At 38.2% G+C, this 21132-nt stretch overlaps 1 protein-coding gene across 6 annotated transcripts in view; it reads left to right on the plus strand.

Annotated features, from left to right (window-relative positions):
* The window catches only part of DLGAP1 (DLG associated protein 1), a 415190-nt gene that overhangs the window by 267602 nt on the left and 126456 nt on the right, over positions 1-21132 (plus strand). For all 6 annotated transcript variants that reach the window (XM_032122733.1, XM_032122742.1, XM_032122723.1 and 3 more), the window contains one exon: positions 9283-10308. In XM_032122733.1, the coding sequence (XP_031978624.1) occupies positions 9355-10308 (954 nt within the window). In that variant the 5' untranslated portion in view covers positions 9283-9354. The remainder of the gene's footprint in view (positions 1-9282; positions 10309-21132) is intronic.

Here is a 21132-nt window from a genome sequence, read left to right on the forward strand (position 1 = left end):
CATAGCATTGCTATAAAACTAGAAATTATTTCCATTTCATCTACTGTGTAACAACAAATATTGATCAGTTACTGTAGCCATCAAAGATAACGTGGCTAAAGTTATTTAACTGCATTTATATACCACAGCAAATATTTGGATTTGGTTCAGTTTTTAGTTGTTTGTGGGATTTTTTAAACCTTAAATTCATGAAGTTCAGTGCTATAGCCATGTTTAAGGAATAAACAATCCTGTTACTCTCTGCCTTTTAATCAGATGTTTCTTTTTCAGTGCCAAACTGAGCTCACAATTGCTGGTTTTTACTTTTAGATTGAGCTGAGAGAACAGGTTGAAATGAGAAAGATTAAGTTTTGATCTAAGCATGACTCTTTTCTACCAACCCAATGAATTTTCTCCCCTGCTGGCTGAGCTCTTTTATCTCACACCTTCAGAGGGGGCTTTTTCCTGTTTCTGCCAGGAGTCAGTTTTCTCCTGTAGGAGTTCGCTGGTCTTGTATATGAGCAGAACGTTCTTGGCACTGTATGCCTCTCCTCTTTTCCTACTGCCTCACTGGAGAAACCTGGCTTGGGCACAAAGAACCTGGAACGTAACCATGACCAAGCAGGGTGATCAAAGTGATGACATTTGTTGATACAGTCAAAGCTCCATAATACCAAAATGACTATGAAGGGAATTTTCCAGGAAGTTCTTACTCATAGTTATGATGTGGGACAGTTTCACTGAGGCTTTGCATGTTCTTTGTGGTGGGCTAGTAGGGGCAACCAGTGGGCTAGTGTGGTGATTAATAAGACCTGTATTGTCATTCTCTTAAAAGCAATGTGTTCACAGCTCTTACCCGTGGTCTTCACAGGACTTCTGTAGCATTTCCATGGAGTTTCTCCACTAAGACACTTTCTCATTAGTTTCTGGGCTGACAACAGATGTTCAGGGGAAGGCACCATTCAAATAGAGCTACCAATTGAAAGCCAAGATGGGAGACCATCTGCAAGCGCAGAGATTCTGGTGCTTTTATGTTTTTGTAGCATCCATTTTTGCTTGGAATTAAAATATCATAATGTACTTGGAAGAATATTTTTTCAAAGAAATCATCTCTATTTCTGCTAAATGAGGTCAGGGTTAGTAAGACCGAAGCTGTAGAAAGAGTCTTGTAAAACCATGTTTCATTAAATTGAATTAAATGATTTTTCATGGAGCAAGAAATACTTAACATAATGTTTCACTTGTGTGGATACAGAAATGCTGCTAGCAAGGATTTTCTTGCTATTTTCTGGGCCCGTGGGAGGCTTTTCTCTCTCACAGAAGAGGTAGTGGAGTTATGTAAACAATGAAACACCTGCAACCTTGAGAAGTCTTGTTTGTGGTACAGTAGAAAAATATTTTCACAATGGATGTTTTAGGATTTTAGCCAACCACCCCAAGGGGTGGCTGGTCCTTTGTCCAATTAGACTATGAAGAAAAAAGTCTATAAAGGAGTTTGTAAAATAATTAAATAAATCAATCTTGCTGCACAATTCCTGCCTGCTGGATCTTCTCTCCTCCTCCCTACGGCTGCAGGACACGGTGATGGACCATAGGGTTGCAGTAATACACTTGATTTCTAAATAGCAAGAAATAAAAAGCTTAGAGACAGTTTGAATCTTGAGATTTGCTGGTCAAGATCAGCAAAGTCATGTAATTACATAATCACACTGTCACTGCCATCATAGAAATCAAAATATGGATTCCCAGGTGTCTTGAGTGGAGTGTAGTGCATAGGAGTAATGCCAGTTCCCCAGCTTTACAGTGAATATTGCTCTTTCAGTATATGTGTAGAAAAGGTCTAGAGAGCATGAAAACCTGTAGCTGAGGCAATAAGGTAATACCTGTCACATTGCCATGCTGCAGGATTGCAAAACACTTAAAAAACTGGTAGAAAATGAGTTAATGACTCATGCAGATTGGGTTTGTGTAATGTTGGTGCAAGGTCTGATTAGCAGCTTCCATTAGATCCCTGTCAGTCACTAGTTGCTATAGTGGCTCCTTGACTTAGTCATGCTGGTGTCCTTGCAAGGAGGATCAAATGCTTGTTTAGTGCAAGAATGTCCATTTTCACTATTTGACCATATTGAAGACTATGAATTTTTTTTAATTTGACAGGAAAAGTATCCATTGAATGTAGGGTAGATGATCTGCTGATCACCTCATTCCTACTAGAAGAATAAACCTTTGACATTCATGACTGACTGGCTTTCAGGAATCTAGATACATACCTGATATCTCTGTATCTGTGTTAGTCATTTAATGGTGCATGTTTTATGCCACTGTGATAGCCTCTATTTTTATCAGATGCCAGTGCTGTAGAAATGTTTGGCCTGTCCCTCATACCTGCTTCCTTTTGTTATCCAGAGATAATATAAGACACCCATATCATATTGATTATCTGCTATTGATAGAAAGTAGTGACTGTAATCCTTTCATTTTAAGAAATCTTTTGTGAAGAAAGCAAGCAAAATAGAGTTGCAAACTTAGATGCAACAGTCAGGTACCTAAAAGAGAGCAACCCAGGTAAGTACATGCTAACCTCATTCCCAGTTTTGGTGTATCTTCCTTTTCATTCCCTTTTGCTGTTCCCCCAGACAAAGCATTCTGGAAATTCACTGCAAGTTCTGCTTAAAAAAAAAATATTAAGGTCATAAAGTTCATCATCCCACAGACTGAGAAGGTTAAAATGCAACATCAATGAGGTATATGCTTCAATGCTGCCTATATGACATGTATTAAATGATTCAATTTAATATCTTATCTTACTTGCACATTATACAGACATAATATCCTCTTTGTTTTCTTTCTGGGAGAAGAAAATGTCCATTGGCAGTTCTGAATTCACAACAGGCTCTCCCGCTGATGGGCTGTACCTTATCGAGTCAAACTCTGTCCTACACCTCCGGAAAGTAATGAGCAGTCTAATTGCACTGTATATTATTAATCACTGAAGCAGATCAGAAGTTTTTAAGAGTTGGCTGTTACTTTGTGTGCAAATCAGGAGAGTGGAAGAGCAGACAATCACAGTTTAGTATTTCTTTTTGTAGAGCCCAAGATCTTTGCGTGCAATCCTGCATATTGCCGGTCACACTCCTAAGAGGATTGAAAAAATCAGTCTCTTTGTGTCAAAATTTTGCTGACATACTGCTGCTAGAATTCTTTCAGACTTTGTACTGTATTTCGATATGACTCAGAGATTAATTATGTGTTAGGTTACTTTAGTGACTACAGATTTCGTGACACTCCTAGTGGCAAATCAACTTGCTTTTAGCCACGGAGATGAAGAAAGGAAAGCCAAGCCCAAAACTTTCAGGCACATACTGTCCTTGTACTGGCCACCACAGTTGCTCACCAAAAGCACATGGATGGAAACAGTAGTCAAATGTAAATGTGAAACTTGTCACCACAAATATATGCAACTAAAGATTGCTGGATGCAGACAGAAAAAAAACCCACCAATTTTTATTACACCATTGGTGGGATGCCTCTCTTCTTGTTTTTTTTCTCTATGCATACCATTCACAAGGGCCTCCTCACAGATCAGCTAAAGCTTAATTACGGTTTTTTCCCCCACTTACTCCCACTTATTGATCTCCCCATGAACTTGGAATGAGTTGACTGGCCAATACATTTCTCTTTATGACTCCCTGTCCACTGTTCAAGATTAAATTATATTGTAAATATCACTTGCCTGGCGTGATTGCTGACACAGAAGCAAAAATTAGATGTTCTCTTGAGAGTTTTTCCCAAGGCGCTGAATCGTTCATATTACATGCCAAAATGTATTAGGAGGATAATTTGAGACCTCATTTTCTTCTGAACACCTTTAATAAAATTTTATCCTTTTATTGATGTCTAGGTTTTCATTAATGTGATGCAATGTAACAAAAAGGCCACACATAATGGCTGCAAAATATCAAGACCTTTGGGATAAAGCAATGTCCTGCATGAAGAGCATGTGGAAGTCTGATTCTCAGCATAACCATATTTTCCATTTGTTTGTAAAACAAGGAATTTCACTGAGAACATTCCATAGTGTGGGTTTAAATAAATAAGCAAATTCTGAGACTCTTTGGAGTTCAGTATGGAAATCAGAACCTATCTTTGTTTACCAAAGAGCATAAAATGAGAGCACAGTAATATAAACAGTACTGCTAAGAAGCATCATTAATGTCCTCTCACTTCAAACAGTAACACAGCATTTCTCTGAAAAGACTGCTGCAATCTGAGGTGTAAGAACCAATCTGGTGTGGTTCAATTTGTGCACATGATTAAATGCCCTCCTCACTCAGATCTGCATATACTTGTAAACACATGATGTGTTTACTTGCCTTCCACCTCTGTCCCAGCACTTCAATTTCTGGACATGGCAGACACCTGAAGATTCAGAAGAGTCTTCTGACTCACTGAGTCGTATCTTAGGAGAACAACATTCACCAAACAATAAAAAAAATCAACATCTCTCCCTCCTTGGTTTCTGAACAGACAAGGATATTAGACCCAAGGTGCTGTGGCCCTGATTATGCTTAATTAGGGTGTCTCTATTGGTAACTTCTCTGTTGGAGATAAGAAGACTTCCCCGTGGTTGAGGAGGATTGGGTTAGAGAACATAGAGTCAAACCTGACATCCAGAAGTCCATGGGTCCTGATGGGATGCACCCATGAGTGTTGAGGGAACTGGTGGGCATCATTGTTACACCATTCTCAATCACCTTTGCAAGGTCATGGCAGTCAGGAGAGGTACCTGAGGATTGGAAGAAAGTAAATGTTACCCCAGCCTTCAAAAAGGGCAAGAAGGAGGTAACTACAGGTCCATCAGCCTCTGGGGTGTTGACCCTGGCAGGTGCCGACCAAAGTCATTCTATCACTCTCCTCCATGACTGGACTGGGGAGAGAATAACAAAAGTCTCATGAGTTGAGATAAGGACAGGGAGAGATCACAAACCAATTACCATAATGGGTAACAGTCAAAACAGATTCAACTTGGGGAAATTAATTGAATTTATTACCAGTCAAAATCAGAACAGGATAATGAGAAGTAAAACGCCATCCTCCCACCTCTCCCTCCTTCCTGATTTCTGCCTCCTCCCCCCCAGTGGCACAGGGAGACGGGGAGTGCTGTTGCTCAAGAAGAGGAGTCTTTCCTCTGTTCCAGCATATTCTGCATTCTGCAGTCTTGTTGCATAAAGTTGGAGGGGCTCTGGGGCATATGAGTAAATCTCTTATAGGACAGAAGGTTGCACATATATCTAAGGGAAAGAATATGTTTCTCGAAGATATGTTTTATGAATAAATTTGGAACACGTGAGTAGACAATATAGTTAAATGAAATTTGTAAAAAATAAGGTGATTTCTACATTCAGGGTTTTTATTTTGCATTCATTATCATTTTAATTACATAGGATTTAAATAGGCATTTTTCTAGCCACTAGGTTATTCCAGGAAATTGTTATGCATTAGGGACACCACATTAGGGACAAGGATGAATATATTTGTATCCTTCTTACCCAGGGCATCCTCAAGAAAACAAAAGCAAATGTAACATGAATGTTGAAAGTAGTAAGCATTCTTCAGCCTTACAATGCTGTATCTATTTAACGTCTCATTTATTCTTATGCCATCAAGTAGTTTTGGTCTGCTCTCTATAGAACTGCTATTTGCACTGTTTAATAACGTGTTCATCAATTGTCTTGCCCTATTTCATGAGTAATTAAATGTTCCTACTTTGGCCAAAAAATACCAATACAATAAAAGCCTTAATTGGCTTCCTCTAGCTACTCATGGCATGATCAGATAGCCCTGTCTCCAGCTGTTAATTGCACTAAACATTGACGTATAGGTTCAGCCAACACAATTATGGAAAATGATGCATATTCTTGGAAAAAATACCGATGAAATCAGAGAATAAGATAGAAATTTTTCTAGATGTATATTAACATATTAAAACACGATTGAGGTGTGAGTGTGAAAGTGATTTAGGTTTTGTGTTTGGAGAGATTTTGTGCAGAAGAATTGTCCACTAAATATTTAACAAAAGCAACACTCCTTTCTTCAATGTTGAGCATATTATACTGACTCTTTCCTTCCTGGAAGGTGCACTATGATACCTGACTGGGTTTTTTCCTACTTCATTGCACTGTCAATACTGTGGCAGCAGTAATAAGGTAAAATGAAGCAGTTAAGGTAAAATTAAGCTATGTTCTAGTAAATGATTATGTGGGGTTTTTTAATCACAATTTTCATGATAAAATTAATGTTTTCAGTGCTGTTGCACAAGAAAAAAAACCCTCTCAATGCATCCAGCAGTCTAGGAGTTGGGAATAAATTACCACCACTCCTTTTTTTTACTCAGGTTGGTTTCTCCCTTTTGGTTTTGGCTTGACTTTTCTATCACTCTCTGGTTTTTGCTTGTTTGTTTCTTCTTTTTTTCCTCTTCTTTTAAATCTGATTTTTCATAATCCTGTGATCTTTTGCTTTCACAAGCATATTTTCTCTGTTATTCTCCTTATCTATGCATTTGATTCCTTTTGAGCAGATGATCCAATCTATCTTCTGCTTTTTTCTCCAGTACTTCCTCAGAAAAGATCCATTGACAGCTCAGACTCAAAATAGGTGTAGAAATACATGCATTTTTTCTCCGAAACATTTCCATCCTACTTGCCATCCAAGCTCATATAGCAGTGCTTAGCCCATCTTCCTCCACAATTTTTTTGAAAGCCTGTCGCTTTCTCTCTATACAGACAAATGTCACTTTTCATAAGCTTTTTCACTTTTTACCACTTCTTGCACATCCTCCTTAGCATCCATATTGCCAGTCCATCCAAAACACAGCTGGTAACATGACTGTTCTCATTGGTCAAACCATAGCTGCATCTTTTAAGTCCATTTTTAGTTTCAAGGTTTTCCACAATATTCTGTCCCAGTCCATAAATCAGATCAAGTGTTTCCTGAGCCCAGCCAATTTGCTGTATCAGTATATTAAGGCTACATTTTCTTAACAATTCTGTGGCATCCCCTGTGCCCGTCATGACTTCACTATGCTGTAAATCATTGGTCCTTTTGGTTCTTTGCCTACATATACTCTTTTTTCTACAGTATATGAAAATTTCATAGCCATTCAGATAGGGAAAAAATGAAAATAAATCACTGTTTTAGGGCATGTCCCAGTTAATTGTACTCTTTCATATCTTTCTCCTATCTTTGAGGTAAGGCTTACATTTTTTTATCTTATATGGCACACTAGTCTATTTTTAGCCTTAAGAGAATTTATCAATCATCCTAAGGACTGTTGCACGATTGCAAATCGTTTTAAGTAAAAATTAACTGGCTGAAGTTTTGTTTTCATAAGCCTTGATGTGTGAAAAATACTCATAGAGGGCAAAGATTGGGGTATTTTTTATTTGGTCTTTATATGCTTTAGAAGTACTCTTCCTGACGGGGTATCTTTGCTCAAGTCACATTTTCAATTACCTAAGTAATTAATCTATTACTCCATCCCTCTGGATGTTTCTCGATTACACAGACTAATAGATCGTATTTTTAAAACTCTTGGTAGGGATGTAAAATTCTCTTTAGAAGTGCTAAGGATCATCACTACAGTATAATTGACAAGTCCAGCTCTCTGAATATATTATTTTCATGCTTTTAAAGGTGCCTTTAGCCATTCTCTTTGGGTAAATCAGTCAGCTATTCATTTGGAATATTTCAAGAGCCTTTTGTGGTATTTTGAAAACTGTTTTTTTGGAATTCAAGGTCTCTTTAAAAGGAACATTTTCTGCATTGCAGGGATCCAGTGAGGGGAAATTAAGTGCAGGACATCCAGATTAGCTTAGAAGCGTACTGGAAAAAAACTCCTCTTTGGCTCTGTGCAGGTTCAGAAGAAAATATAAAATAAGTTCTGATGAAGCGCAGAGCATGCTCTTCCAGACTGACATTAACTTAATGCTATTTTAGAAAACTTCATTGTTACCAATTTGCCAGTAGGTACAATGTCTACAACCTGTTAAAACATGAAGTTTAGCTGAGGAGGCGCATAGTGGAAACCTGTTTGCTATGTATGTTTATCCTTACTCCAAGAAAGATCTCAAGACCAACATTTCCCAAAGTATTATGTGATTAGCCATGCCAGAAGGGAATAAAGTAGCCCAGTGAGTCCCATTTCAGTGCAGTGTAAGAAAGCATCCTCTAAGGAGTCCTCTGCCCTTCAGCTGCTGAGATGGCACCATGAGACTGCTTTGCCACACCTGAAACCCCCTAATTTATGCATTATTAGCTCATAGGTTGCATCCAGAGTTTTGCTAGAGTCGAGGGCTGAAACGAGGACATCTGGCCTCAAACAGAGTGGTTATTATGTTAGTTGGGATGAAGATTTCCATTTTCAACCTGTAATCCAAATTCTACAGCATTGTGAGTCACTTCAGGGACAAATAACTGCAATCAAGAATTAAGTGTTACACTGTTATTTTTGTGTGCAAAGTTTGGCTATCCCAGTTCTTTTAATGGTAGGAGTATGTAGGGATATTTGAACACTGCTTTGTACACTGAAAAACTATAGAGAAATAAATCAAGCCATGCATTAGCAGAATAAGATGATTTTTTTTTTAGTGAGTAGGAGCCAGTGAATAGTAAATACAAACCCCACAGATATATAGGTTGTTAAATAGTTTGATTTTGTTTTGACAATTAGTGTAATTTATTATTTTATTCTTAATTTGAAAATAATTACGGAAATAATGTTTTGCTATTGTCTTGAGATGCTTACAGTCTAGGCAGACAAATGGAGATTGAATAAAAATATTCATTGAAGTTAGGGAAAAGTTTCCCATTAATTGCACCATGCTTTGTGTTTGACCCAAAGAAGCCCAGACAGAGATCCATTAAAGAAAATATATTTTTAAACACATGCATTTGGCCTTGAAAACATGCAGATGAGCAGTTAAGGCATTCTGGGAGGCCCCCGTCCATGAATGTTTTTAGGACTGAGGTTTTAGAGTAGAGGTGGCAATACTTATCTTACTTTTCATATTGGAAAAATTTTTTTTGCATTTGTTTTGCAGCTAATAGAACAAGATAATTTTTCTTGTGTACTACTTAGGTATCCTTATCCCATGTTGGATGTGGGAAAGATTCAATGATAGAAAGTCTGAGAATGTTCATTCCAATTACTTTTACAATAAGAAACAAAGGATGCTAAGCATGCACATGCTGTTTATTCTCTCAGCTTGAATATCTTACCGCTTCTATTGTGTTTCATTCTTCTAGGCCTTTCTCTGAGTTCTGCCTGTCGCACAGCCATACGTATTAGATGATTTTGGGACTCGTTTTACGTCAACGATGAAGGGATTATCTGGCAGCCGTAGTCACCATCACGGGGTTGCCTGTGACCCTGCATGTGACAGCCTGCCACACCACCAGGACAGGAAGCCATATTTGTTAAACCCGGTGGACCCCCACCCCGCAGACCACCCTTACTACACTCAAAGGAACTCTTTTCAGGCCGAGTGCATGGTGCCCTACAATGATCAGATTGCCAGCAGCACATTTCCCCGGAGGCATTATAGCTCCCACCATGAACTCAAGGACGAGTGTTCTCTGGTTCCCCATGGAACTGCCAACAAGACCAACCGCATTCCTGCCAACCTTTTGGACCAATTTGAGCGGCAGCTGCCTCTGAATCGGGATGGCTATCACACTCTGCAGTACAAGAGAACTGCCATGGAGCACCGCAGCGACAGCCCGGGCAGGATCCGGCATCTGGTTCATTCTGTCCAAAAGCTTTTTACCAAGTCCCATTCGCTGGAAGGACCATCCAAGGGGAGTGTCAATGGGGGGAAAGCAAGCCCGGAGGAGTCACAGACGATGAGGTATGGGAAGCGCAGCAAGAGTAAAGAAAGGCGATCAGAAGGTAAGCCCAGATCCAATGCATCGGGATGGTGGAGTTCAGATGACAACTTGGACAATGATGTTTGCATTTATCATGGTCCCAGTGGGGTCATGACCATGGGAAGATGCCCTGATCGCTCTTCTTCCCAATACTTTATGGAAGCCTATAACACTATTAGCGAACATACTGTGAAGTCCTCCAGAAGCAATAATGATGTCAAATGCTCTACCTGTGCAAACCTGCCTGTGAATTTGGACTCCCAGTTAATGAAGAAAAGCTCTTGGTCCTCTACATTAACCGTGAGCAGAGCCCGTGAAGTTTACCAGAAAGCATCAGTTAACATGGACCAGACAGTGGTGAAGGCAGAGACGTGTCAGCAGGAACGGTCATGTCAGTACCTCCAGGTACAGTGTGGAGAACTGGTTGCTGTTAACTGTGCTCTGCCTTGTCTCAGGTGTTTGTGGGGGATGGAGGTTTGCTCTGATGTCTCAAGTTTCCCCAGAGGTCATTGATCACTAAACAAGGGGTGCTGCTGCTAAAATTAAAAATATATCAGCTCTTTTTTTTTTTTTTTTGGTCCAGAATTCAGGATTTCAAAGAAACTGTTCACGTTAGAACAGGATTTTTTTTTTTCAGGTGGGAAAAATAAGACCTTTATGTGTACCTTTTGAATTTATAAGGCTGTCACAGTAGGGGTATAGGGAATTTGATGTTGTAGTGCTTTCATTTAGCACTACAATGTCAATTAACTGAATGTTACCAGGATACAAATTCTTTGATTTCTGTAATTCCAATTTTGCTTTCATTTACTGCTCATTTTTATGAAAGCTTTTGAGACCCTTTTGAGAAACTCAGGGGTACCTTAATACTTTCTCCAGCAGGAAAACAACCTACTTTTCTTTTTGCCATGGAATATAAATTCTCTTAAAACATTTATTGTAACGTGTCCAGATTTGTTTATCAAGCTATTCCTCTTTTTCATGGCTCTGAGTCAAAAATAAAAAATCAAAAGGTTGAAATTATTGCTTGTTCTGATTATACATTTTAGGAGTACATCACCTACTCCCTCACAAGCTGTTTGCAGTTAATACAGCGTCACTATTTTTCACCAGTATTGTATCTTTAAATGTCAAGAATCAGATGTCTCCTCTTGGAGCTATCATACTGCCGGTGAATGTTTGTGGCAGGAACATGGATCAGAAAAGATTAAAACTGTTTCGTTCTTAGGAGAGCTGTGGATAGCTTTTATGCACTTTAAAGGAAGCACTTATGGCACATCTAAGTGTGTGTGTAAGATGGAACAACGTTGCACAGAGAAGAGAGAAGACCATGAGGAAAAAAGAGGTTTGCTAAGATGATTCGGTTTCATTTTAATGTAGTGGGACTCTTGTCTATTTGTATAGAACTGTATCAAGTTCTCTCATATGGGTGCTTTAATGAGACAGTCAGCTTCCACATTCTGTTGTTTAAGTCAGTATGCAGAGAAAGCGTAGGACTGAGGCATCAGCATTTAAAAATTGATCTTAAAAGGTTTTATGGAGTGTCGTGCAAAATAATTTTGAATACCAGCCTCTGGGATTCTAAGTCTTAAATATAAAGGAATGGATATGTATATTTTCTGTTAATTGTTTAGGAGAGTGGGGTGGAGGAAGAGGGGGCAATACAAATGCTCAGCATGTTTACAGCTCTGCGTATGGGGTGGGGAGGGAGAGGGGTTTCAAAATAGCCTCAGGTTGCAACCTTTTGAGGTTTTGTGAGTTTTTTGTGTGAATTTTGTGAGTGAGAAGAAAACATAACTTTAGGCTTGATTGCTGTGGTTACTTTGAACCCTGAGATTTTTTTGTTGGTATTTTTGTTTACTCCTTCAGCCTTCTCTTGGGTTTAGATAAAATAGCAGACAATTCAGTATGTGACCAGATGGCTAGAAAAGAGTGAAAAACTGTGCCAGCATCAGCTTTAAATGAACACCTCCACAGGGACCTTTAGATAATGTTTAACTGACAGGAATAGACTCCTGAAGTGGAATTAGAGGGCATTATCTGTGTCTGTATGAAAATATGTCCAACAATTGTCAAGGGCAAGAATAACTAAATTCTCACTTAGAGTAACTACATTCTCACTGTGTTTCCCATTCTCACTGGTAGTTTTATTTCAGTTTTCACTTAATTTTGTTTCATTCTTTCTAATTGTGAATGCCATTGTAAAATCAAGGGAAACATAATTGGTTTGAAACTATTTTTAAAAATGGAGACTCTTAACCAGGTATCAGTTAGCATTGGAAGTAATATTCAAACAGAGTACAGTAGATTTGAGGAAGCAGGTCAGGATTATTCTTCTCTCTTGGCAGCTTGAAAGGTTGACAAATGCATATAGGTATTAAAAAAATCAGTCTATTTTGAATGCATCCCATTGCTTTTCTCTTCACTATATCACTTTTCTTTTTGCACTGCAAGCCCTTTGGGGCTTGGACTTTGTTCCCTTTTGAGTTTCCACAATGCCCAACACAATGGGGCGCAGAATCTAATTGAGGCCTTTTTTCCATCCTGCAGTATAAATATATATTAACAGCAGAAAAGTTCTACTCTGTTTGTGGGTTGTAGAGTTACTCTGTGTATGTTATTTTCCAGGTGCCCTTCTCATTATTGTACCAAAAGGCTGGTGTCCTGTGTTAGAACAATTGGAAAGGCACAAAATGAGATGAAAGCTGCAAGTCCACAACAACACTGAACAACTCTGATATTAATTTCATTATTATGACACTTCTTTGTTGCTTTCTTTAACTCACTAAATGTGAAATAGATGCTTTTATCAACTCGCTTGTTATTTAAGTTTTTGTCTATGCTGCAGGACTTAAACTCTCAGGACATAAACTCTGATCCTTCAAAGAGCAGCTACTTGTTCATGCAATCTCTTCTTGTGACAGTATCTGAATTCAATGAAGGAGTGACTTATTTTCAACTCAGGGTACTCAGGATAATTTTCTTTATCCTAATGGATCTGAGTGTATCAGAGATCACAGGTGACATTGACTTCACATTTGTTTATAAGGGCTTTTATCACAAAAATATCTGCATGAATCCTCAGCATAAAGACTTGGAAATAACAAACAATTATTTTGCTTGCTGTGATATTTTCCACTTAACTGTTCTGTGGAAGGAGTTGGCAGTAGTTCGTATTACAGATGGGCTTATTTCTCATAATTTGGAATTTGGATCAAGTGCAGAGTCCTCCTGCATTGCACTGGCTTTCTTTATCCCATCAGGCTCCACTTCCAGCCCTGGTGCTGAGAAACAGTGTCCATCCTTGGAGTTCTGGGGGAGGCTTGGGTCAACACTGTGCATCCTCAGAAACAGATACTATCCTAGAATAGTCTAAAGACTGTCAAGCAAATCTTTGCCTCTTACCTGCATTTTGGCAATGGAATTGCATTTTTATCTTCTATTTCTCCTTTCAAGAGTGAGCAGCTGGATAGTAGAAAGATAATGTTCCTTTTTTGAGCTGATTTTTTCTTCAGGGAAGTGCTACTGTTCGATCCAGCTTTACAGTTGGACTACAGTGAAGGAAGGTGAGAAGGAATTGTTCATGTTTTATCAAAATGCTTCTTCAAAATGGTTTCCCTCCCTTGAAAGAAAAAATTATAAAGTGGTGGACAGCCTCTACTTCTCTGGTAGCTTCTCCTCTGGAAAAAATTTAAATTAAGCAAAGCTATCAAAGACAAAATGTAACCAGCAGTCCTTTGCTGCGAACAATAGGGTCTAAATACACAGGCAGACATTTTTTGACACTCTTGTTTTCTATGAATTCATTATTTTTGGAGGTAAAGTGTATCAAATACACTGCAGAGTTTGGCTCTGATTATAGTTTCGCCATTTAATGTTCCCTGTAATTACTATTCCTGTTGTCCTTGGTTCATTTGTTAAGAGATTGAGAAAAATACAAAGAATGATGCTTTTTGTATTAATTTTCTTTTCTTCTTATGTGGGTCATTCATAAGTTTTCTTTTCATTGCAACTGATGAGACTCATCAGTTGTGTCAGACACTTGAGGCTAAGGTTGGAAATTTTAGTTCTGAAAACTGAGGTGCAGAAGGTGGGTGCAACAGTGCAGCCATTGAAGTTCCACATTAGCTTTTCTTTAGTGGGATACTGTGAGAAATACTATAAAAATACAAGCCAAGTTTCTGGGCATAATAAGAATTTTCTGGTGCCAAAGGGTTCTTGGTTAGTACTGCGCTCAGTTTCCTGTGTGAAGGTGGCCTGTAATGTGTGCTGCTATACCAGGTGTAGTGCTAAGAAGCTCATCATCTGAATGACTTGTTTTCCAGTCTCAGGACAAACACAGTTTCTTAGGAAATACTGCTGAATCCCAGTCCCAGCCACCCTCTTTTTGTTGCCTGTGTCCATGGATGACCAAATAGACCTTAGGGTCAGGTGCTAATAAGGACCAGTAAGTGTAATGTGATCTGTTGATGTGGTATGTTACATTACAAAGCCTTTATCCTTACGACACAGCAATTTATGTTAGATCTGTTATACTGGGTTTGTCTACGCAAGTTTATCTGCATTTTCAGTTTGTGTTTTCCTCATTTATGGTGTTTGCATTTCAAATGCAACTACCATATTCAAATTAATCTTCCAGTATATCCTTGTTTTTATACACATGAAAGTTGTACTAACATCCATTAATATGGATCTTCCATTTTTCATGTATCTGATGACTTGCCTTTTCTTAGCTCATATTCCATTATACATTGTAAATTAGTGAAGCACATGTTATTTCTTTCAGTTTTCCAGTCAGAACTACAAAGTACATGAGGTATAAGTTTCAAGGTTTTTTTACTGAGCTCATGTGAAACATAATTCTTAATAAACTAGTGAAACAATTTGGACAAATGTAAAATACTGTCAAAAGTTTTAATGTATTCTAGGTCAACTTCCAGGTAATGGAATAATCATGAAAACATTTGGAAATTCTTAAATGTTCTCAACTTTTAAAATGAACTAATATCTAATATTAATACTGAAAAAAATATTCCCAGAAAGCTAATTTATTTTGGTCTTTCAGTCGTGAGGTGGGTAATATGAATAATGGCTAAATCTAGGGAATTTGTGGAAACTATAAATAAAGCAGAAAACAGCTTATTTACAAAATGTATATTACTAAGAGATAAATACATTAAATTGGCATCTTGGTTATTTAGCCTTCCTGGAAACCCACCCAAGATATGATTGCTATACAAATGTGTAGGAGAGTGTTTCAGGATAGTCATCTTCCTCATCTTTGCAGTCCTTTAATTTAGCTAAAAAACAAAACAAACAAAGGAACCTGGATACTGTCAGCCGTGTTAGTGATCATAGTTTTGCCACTCATTTAACCTTAACAGCTGGTGCGTTCTGATTTGCTTAATTGAAAGCTGTGCTGACCTTTGGTGTCTTGAGTAATGGGGGCCTCCTAAGGACAAAGAGAGCTGTTCTACAGCAATGCCAGCTGCAATTTTATCTGCCCATGTTCCTTAATTTTCTGTCCTTTAGTTTTATTGTCCTCCTGTAACTTCTCAGTATTGAATATACTGGCACTGACCTTATTTTTTCCAGATTAATTTGAATTACTGTCAGTCCATTCTGTTAGCATCCCTAATGTATTCTAATAGTGCATCCATTAAGGAATGCAATTCTGGCAGCTGGAACCTGTTGGCATACTATTTGTAGGATTTAGCAACATACCTGGGTGAGACTACATTATATATACTGTTGTGTCAGAAATGCTTATTAAAATTATGGCTGCATATAACAGCTGGCATTTGGTATCTATTTCAGTTTGTTCATGGATAAGATTTGTTTCAGTTGTGGATCTGACTTTTTTCTGTAGCCTTAAATGTTTGGAGTGTTCTACTCTTATTCTTTTCAGTGGTTTCACTGTGGGGGGGGGAAAAAAAAAAAGGAGTAAAGCAAAAAATCTTCAAGAAAGTCAAGTCCAGCAAAAAGGATAATTTCAATCTGCATCTGAGTTTGAAACCTTAACTTTTATAGTGGAAACATGTGAAGTACATGGGGAAGAAAACACTAAGCAGTGATACATATTCCTCAGTCAGTGCAAATAAGGAGTATTTCTCTTCATCCAGTTACTGGGTTGGGGTTTTGTGTTTGTTTCAAGAATGGAATTCATAGTACAGATCTTGAGTGAGGAAATACTACAGTGCCAGAGGAGTGGTTTGAGCTGGGCTAGCTGGCCACAGTTTTTATTCTGCCTTACAAATGCTCTTGTGGTTCTTGACAGGTGAGCTTCTGTCACTACTGAATTAAGCAATAAGAACATCGATCTGTTGTATATTGTTTGTCCTTTCATCCTCTTACCCTGAAACTGTGCAATGCACTGTCTTCTTTGGGCTTCTAATAGATATGCATTTATCTCACCAAAGACTAAGCAATGTGTCATGCAGTTGGAAAAGGCATTGTGACAGTTCTGATGGGCCAGGGCTTCCAAAGACAGTCTCTGAATTGTGTCCAGGAGTCTTTTATGCAAGTAAGTTTGTGTCTAATTTTTGCTTTACTGACATAACCCAGCCTGCTCACCAGTCTGTTAGGAAATCTTTGAGGTTTCCTGGTCTGTAGCAATTCAGTTTTTAGCAGATGAGAGTTAAGAGTATGACCTTGATTTCATATCCTATGGGACACTACTGTAGAACATAGGTCACCATTTGGTGACATTTCGAGTCACTGAGAAGACACACTATGATTTTCTGAAACCAGGAAAGTTTCCTTACAGCCAAATGAAAGCTTCTTCACAGGTGTATAGCACTGCTGTAATGCAAAAGAAATCATTGTGAAAGTTCAGTGAAATCTGTCCACTGGCCACTAAAATGTGACAGAAGCCAACAGCCAGCAGGAGATGGCAGTTTCAGGGCATCACTTAGAGTTGCTGCCTATGAGAACACAGCATTAGCAAAGCACCAGAGATTACTGAGTTACAGCCAGCCAAAAGAAACAGCATAAGGGCTGCTGCTCAAAATGCTCTCCCCACCACATCTGTTTTCTTCCAAGGATACAGAATCAGCTAAGTGTTCTCCACCCACTAGCCAGTTTCCTGCTGTCTGCCTGATAATGCCTGTGTGTGTAGTGAGAGAAAGGTAAAATGGCATCTCATCTAACAGTATTGCTTTGGATGCAAACCAGTCACTGTATGCAGGTGTTGAAGTGACTCACCACAAAAGAAGATATAAAGATGAAATGAGAGAATATTTCTCTATTGCTAGTCATTGAAAGTATCCTTTCAAGGACTGGTATTCATGTTAGCAGTCATCCTGTCATCCTTAACTGGGCAAGAAACCATATGTCATTATAACCAATGGCTTTGAATGCTTCAAGGGTACTGCAAAAGATGAGAATGAATGTCTGCCCTCTGCCACTGGAGAATATCATCCATGAGTATCATTGAAGCAGTTCTAGTTTGAGATCCTGGCCAAGAGCCCTGATCTGTGACCTTCAGTTATGTTTACCTCAGCTAATGGATGTGGCAGTTGCTGTTTGGCTTCCTTTCTGCAGAAGGTGTTTAAGGGTGGCAAACTTGAAAGGCAGTGGCTGGAATCATTGTATTGGTATGCCCCTCTTCACGGTTGGTTGGATTTTTATACATAAAGCAGAAGGATAAAATTTACCTGGAATCAAGACATGGTAGTTTCATTTAGAAGACACGCATTCCTCTTCATAAAATGGAATGTGAATCAGATTGACAAACCAGTGCTCAAGACACCTTTTGGCGAATGAACATTGTAAACTGGAGTGGTTCTTGAAGAATTTTGTCTGTTGGCTGACTCTCAGAATTCATACTGGTTTAGAAGACTTTCCAAACTACTCTTATGTGAAGGAAGATTGCAGTTCTTCACCCTGTTTGTTCAGGTTTGATGGAAGGGGTGGGCACAGCATGGAGGAAGTAATGCTACATCTTGGAGAGGTCTTTGTTCTGGTGTTAATTCCCCTCTTGTAAAAAAATACGGAGATTAGTTAGCTAAATTAAATTAATTTATAATAGAACTCTGGGTTCCTACAATGATTGGTCAAATAGTGCAAGCTAAAGCAAATGTTGCTGCAGATACTGAGCATATTAAATTTGTCCTAAATAAAGGCAACCTTCCTAACTGCCTTTTTGAGAACACTTGAGGCTTATTAAACATATATGTTTCTTTCTGCTTTCTAAGGCTTCCTCTTTTTTTGCATACTTCAATGATTCCTAACATATGCACATTGGTAGAAAGAAATGCCACTCATCCTTATTGGTCTGATTAATTCAATATTCATGAGTGCTAGGAATAGGATCAGTAAGTGGAAGATGGCAATTGGAACTTCCTTTACAGCGTGCAGAAGAGGCATAATAATGGCTAAGACCAAATTGCATGGGTTTGAAAAATCTGCACTGAGCAGTCATTAGGCATTGTTCTTCAGTTGTGTGATTTCATTTCATTAGGTATTTGCATACTAATAGAAAGCTAAAGTTACAAGTCTGCTGCTGTGAGCGATGGTTAGCCACTCCTTCCAGTCCTTTTGTTTACTTCTGTAGTCATCCACATTGCTTTGGCAAAGCACAGGGAGAAGCTTTAATGATTTCAGCTGCAATAAACCAAAGCAAACTAGAGATCAATAATGAACTTAATTTGCTATAGAGACAGTCTCTTTGCTATTTCATCCAGTGAGGTAAGTTAATAACTATTTGGGGAAAAAAAGAAAAAAAAGAAGGAAATTAGATATTCTAATTTAATTATTTAGAAATTGTTTAAAATGTTTTCTTTAGCTTTGTCATTATAGTCTGGGATTATTTCACATACTACAACATGTGAGCTTATGAAGTAAATGTTTGAAAACTGTGGGGCCAGTATACCTGTTAATTTAGTTTATTTGGGGTCCTAGACTATCTATTAAAAAATCCAGTTCCTTCATATCAAAAAATGCATTAAAGGAAATGACGAGTCAGTACAACCTGGCTAATGACAAAGTGTGAACACTTGCAGAGCAACATAAATTTAGTTAAAGATTGGGACAGGTAATCTATACACTAAATGATGCTGGATCCAGGTGAGATGTTGGCTAGTAGCAGTACTTCATCTTTATAGTCTGCTCTGTTTACAAAAGAATGTTGTATCAGCCATTTAATCAAAAGAAAGAAACTGTTGTCAGGCTTAGTGTTCATGCATGTAACAATTTATTTCCAGGGGTTTGCTGAAGTTTTAAGTTTCAGTAAGCTGCATGGCTCAGAGGCCTTTGCTGAATATTTTTTATGTCTATTCAAGTAATAATGGTGTTCTGTTTTACTATGCTTTCCGTATATATGAAGTACACTCTTGATTTTTAGGCTTGTAAAGATTTGTACATGAGCTTAAAGATCTCTTAGAGAATGAAATGTTTCCAAGATCATTAATACTTTGATAGTGTGATTAATAATAGTTCTATTTTAATAGAAACAATTATGTTCATTGTTAGATTTGAGTTTAGCTCTTCTCTGTTCTTCATGAGAGCAAAAACAATCATGCAAGTGATGTTCCCTCTTGATATTCTGATACTGGAAAAATGGTATTGCCAAGGTAATTGGATAATATGATTTTCTTAAAAGCATAAAACAGCTTTATCTCAAGTATGTCAATCTTAATCCCATTAATCCTCTAAGGCAGCAGATACTGTGCATTTGCACTTGTGTGCAGTGTAGTATGTGACCTTGCAAGGCATAATATAGGCCATTCAAACAAAGTAAGAGCCTGTGGGAAAATCTGTGCAGACCCCCTGACTGAAATAAAATAAGAAAGCTGGAGGTTCACATAGACACTTCTCCCAGCATTTTTTCCAGACTAGCAGAAGAAATCACACTACAGGATGTGTGGTACCATATGTGTAGAAACAGAATGTATGAAATAATCTGACTGATTTTATTTTTGCAGGTTTTATTTTGGAGAGGGCTTTATCTTTTACTTTCTTCTCATGATATGAAACACTTTGTTGCGACAGTAAACTGCACTGTCTGCATGAGCTGTTACAGCCATGTCTGTTACAGCCAATACTTTTTAGGCACCAAAAAAGCACTCTGAAAATCAGGTCACTTCTTTTAGTAGGTATTGCTTGAGGTATTTGACTATAGGCACAGCAGTATTAAAATGCTGACATTATTTTATCTGCCTGAAATGAAAGGAAATGCTGAGCTTTAAGGGTTGTTTGTCCTACTCAAATAATACACAGGCAGAGACCCTTTCATAAAAAGTATTACAATTGTTAATAGCCAAGGCAGAACTTCTAAATTGTTTCTTTACCCTGCAAATGCTCTTTATCAGTTACACGATGCCTTACAGTTTTCTCCTACACCAAATTCTGAAATTAGGGTTTCTTGCTCTTGTGAATATCAGATAAGAAAAAAGAAGAAATAAGATAAAGGTGAGCTGGATCCAAATTTTTTTCTACAAATTCGCTAATATACAGAAACATTACTGTAAACAAACAAACAATAAAAAGTAAAAACAAGATTTAAAGAAAAACAAACCTGACTTAAACACCTGCACAAAATCCCCATGGTCAAACTGTTTAACTAAAATAGCTTTTAAATCGAATATCCATTGCATCCTTTTATTGCAGCTTTGTCTAGGCAGGTAAAGTAGTTTGTGCAAACACTCTGACTTCCTCAATGTGTTCTGTGAATTTGGAAGCGTATCTGGGTTGGTATTTTAGGCTGTTCTCTAAATCTGGATGGCTTTTTAACCACAGCCATCCTTTTCTCTTTGATGCATACAGGGTTTACCCTTAAACCCATAATATGGAAATGGAAGTTGGGTCACTTTTGTATTATTTCCTTTGGTTTTGTGCATGCAGGTGACTTCCAATACCCAAACCAGCCGGTGGGTTTGTGGCACTCACTGAGACTGCTTTGCCCTGGTCTCTGTGTGAACAGCTCATCTTGCCTTCTCTGAAACTAGTGTTTTTGAAAAAGTAGAAAAGCTGCTAAAAAGGTAGTGGTTGTTTTTCAGTGATTGCTCACTTCACTGATATGAGCAGAGCTCAAACTGGAAACTTCCAATCACATCGTACAAATTGAGGGACTAGAGCAGTGCATTCAAACCTCAGCATGGTACACAGGGTTTGCATGTGTACATAGAAAGTTTTGGGGTAAATCCATTGCAACCAGCGTTCAAAACCTGGCCTATTGTATCTAAATAATTTTGAGAATCTTTGGGATAAAAGGTCTTATACGTGGGGTTA

This window comes from Corvus moneduloides, chromosome 1, assembly GCF_009650955.1.
Source record: "Corvus moneduloides isolate bCorMon1 chromosome 1, bCorMon1.pri, whole genome shotgun sequence".
Classification (NCBI taxonomy): Eukaryota; Metazoa; Chordata; class Aves; order Passeriformes; family Corvidae; genus Corvus; species Corvus moneduloides.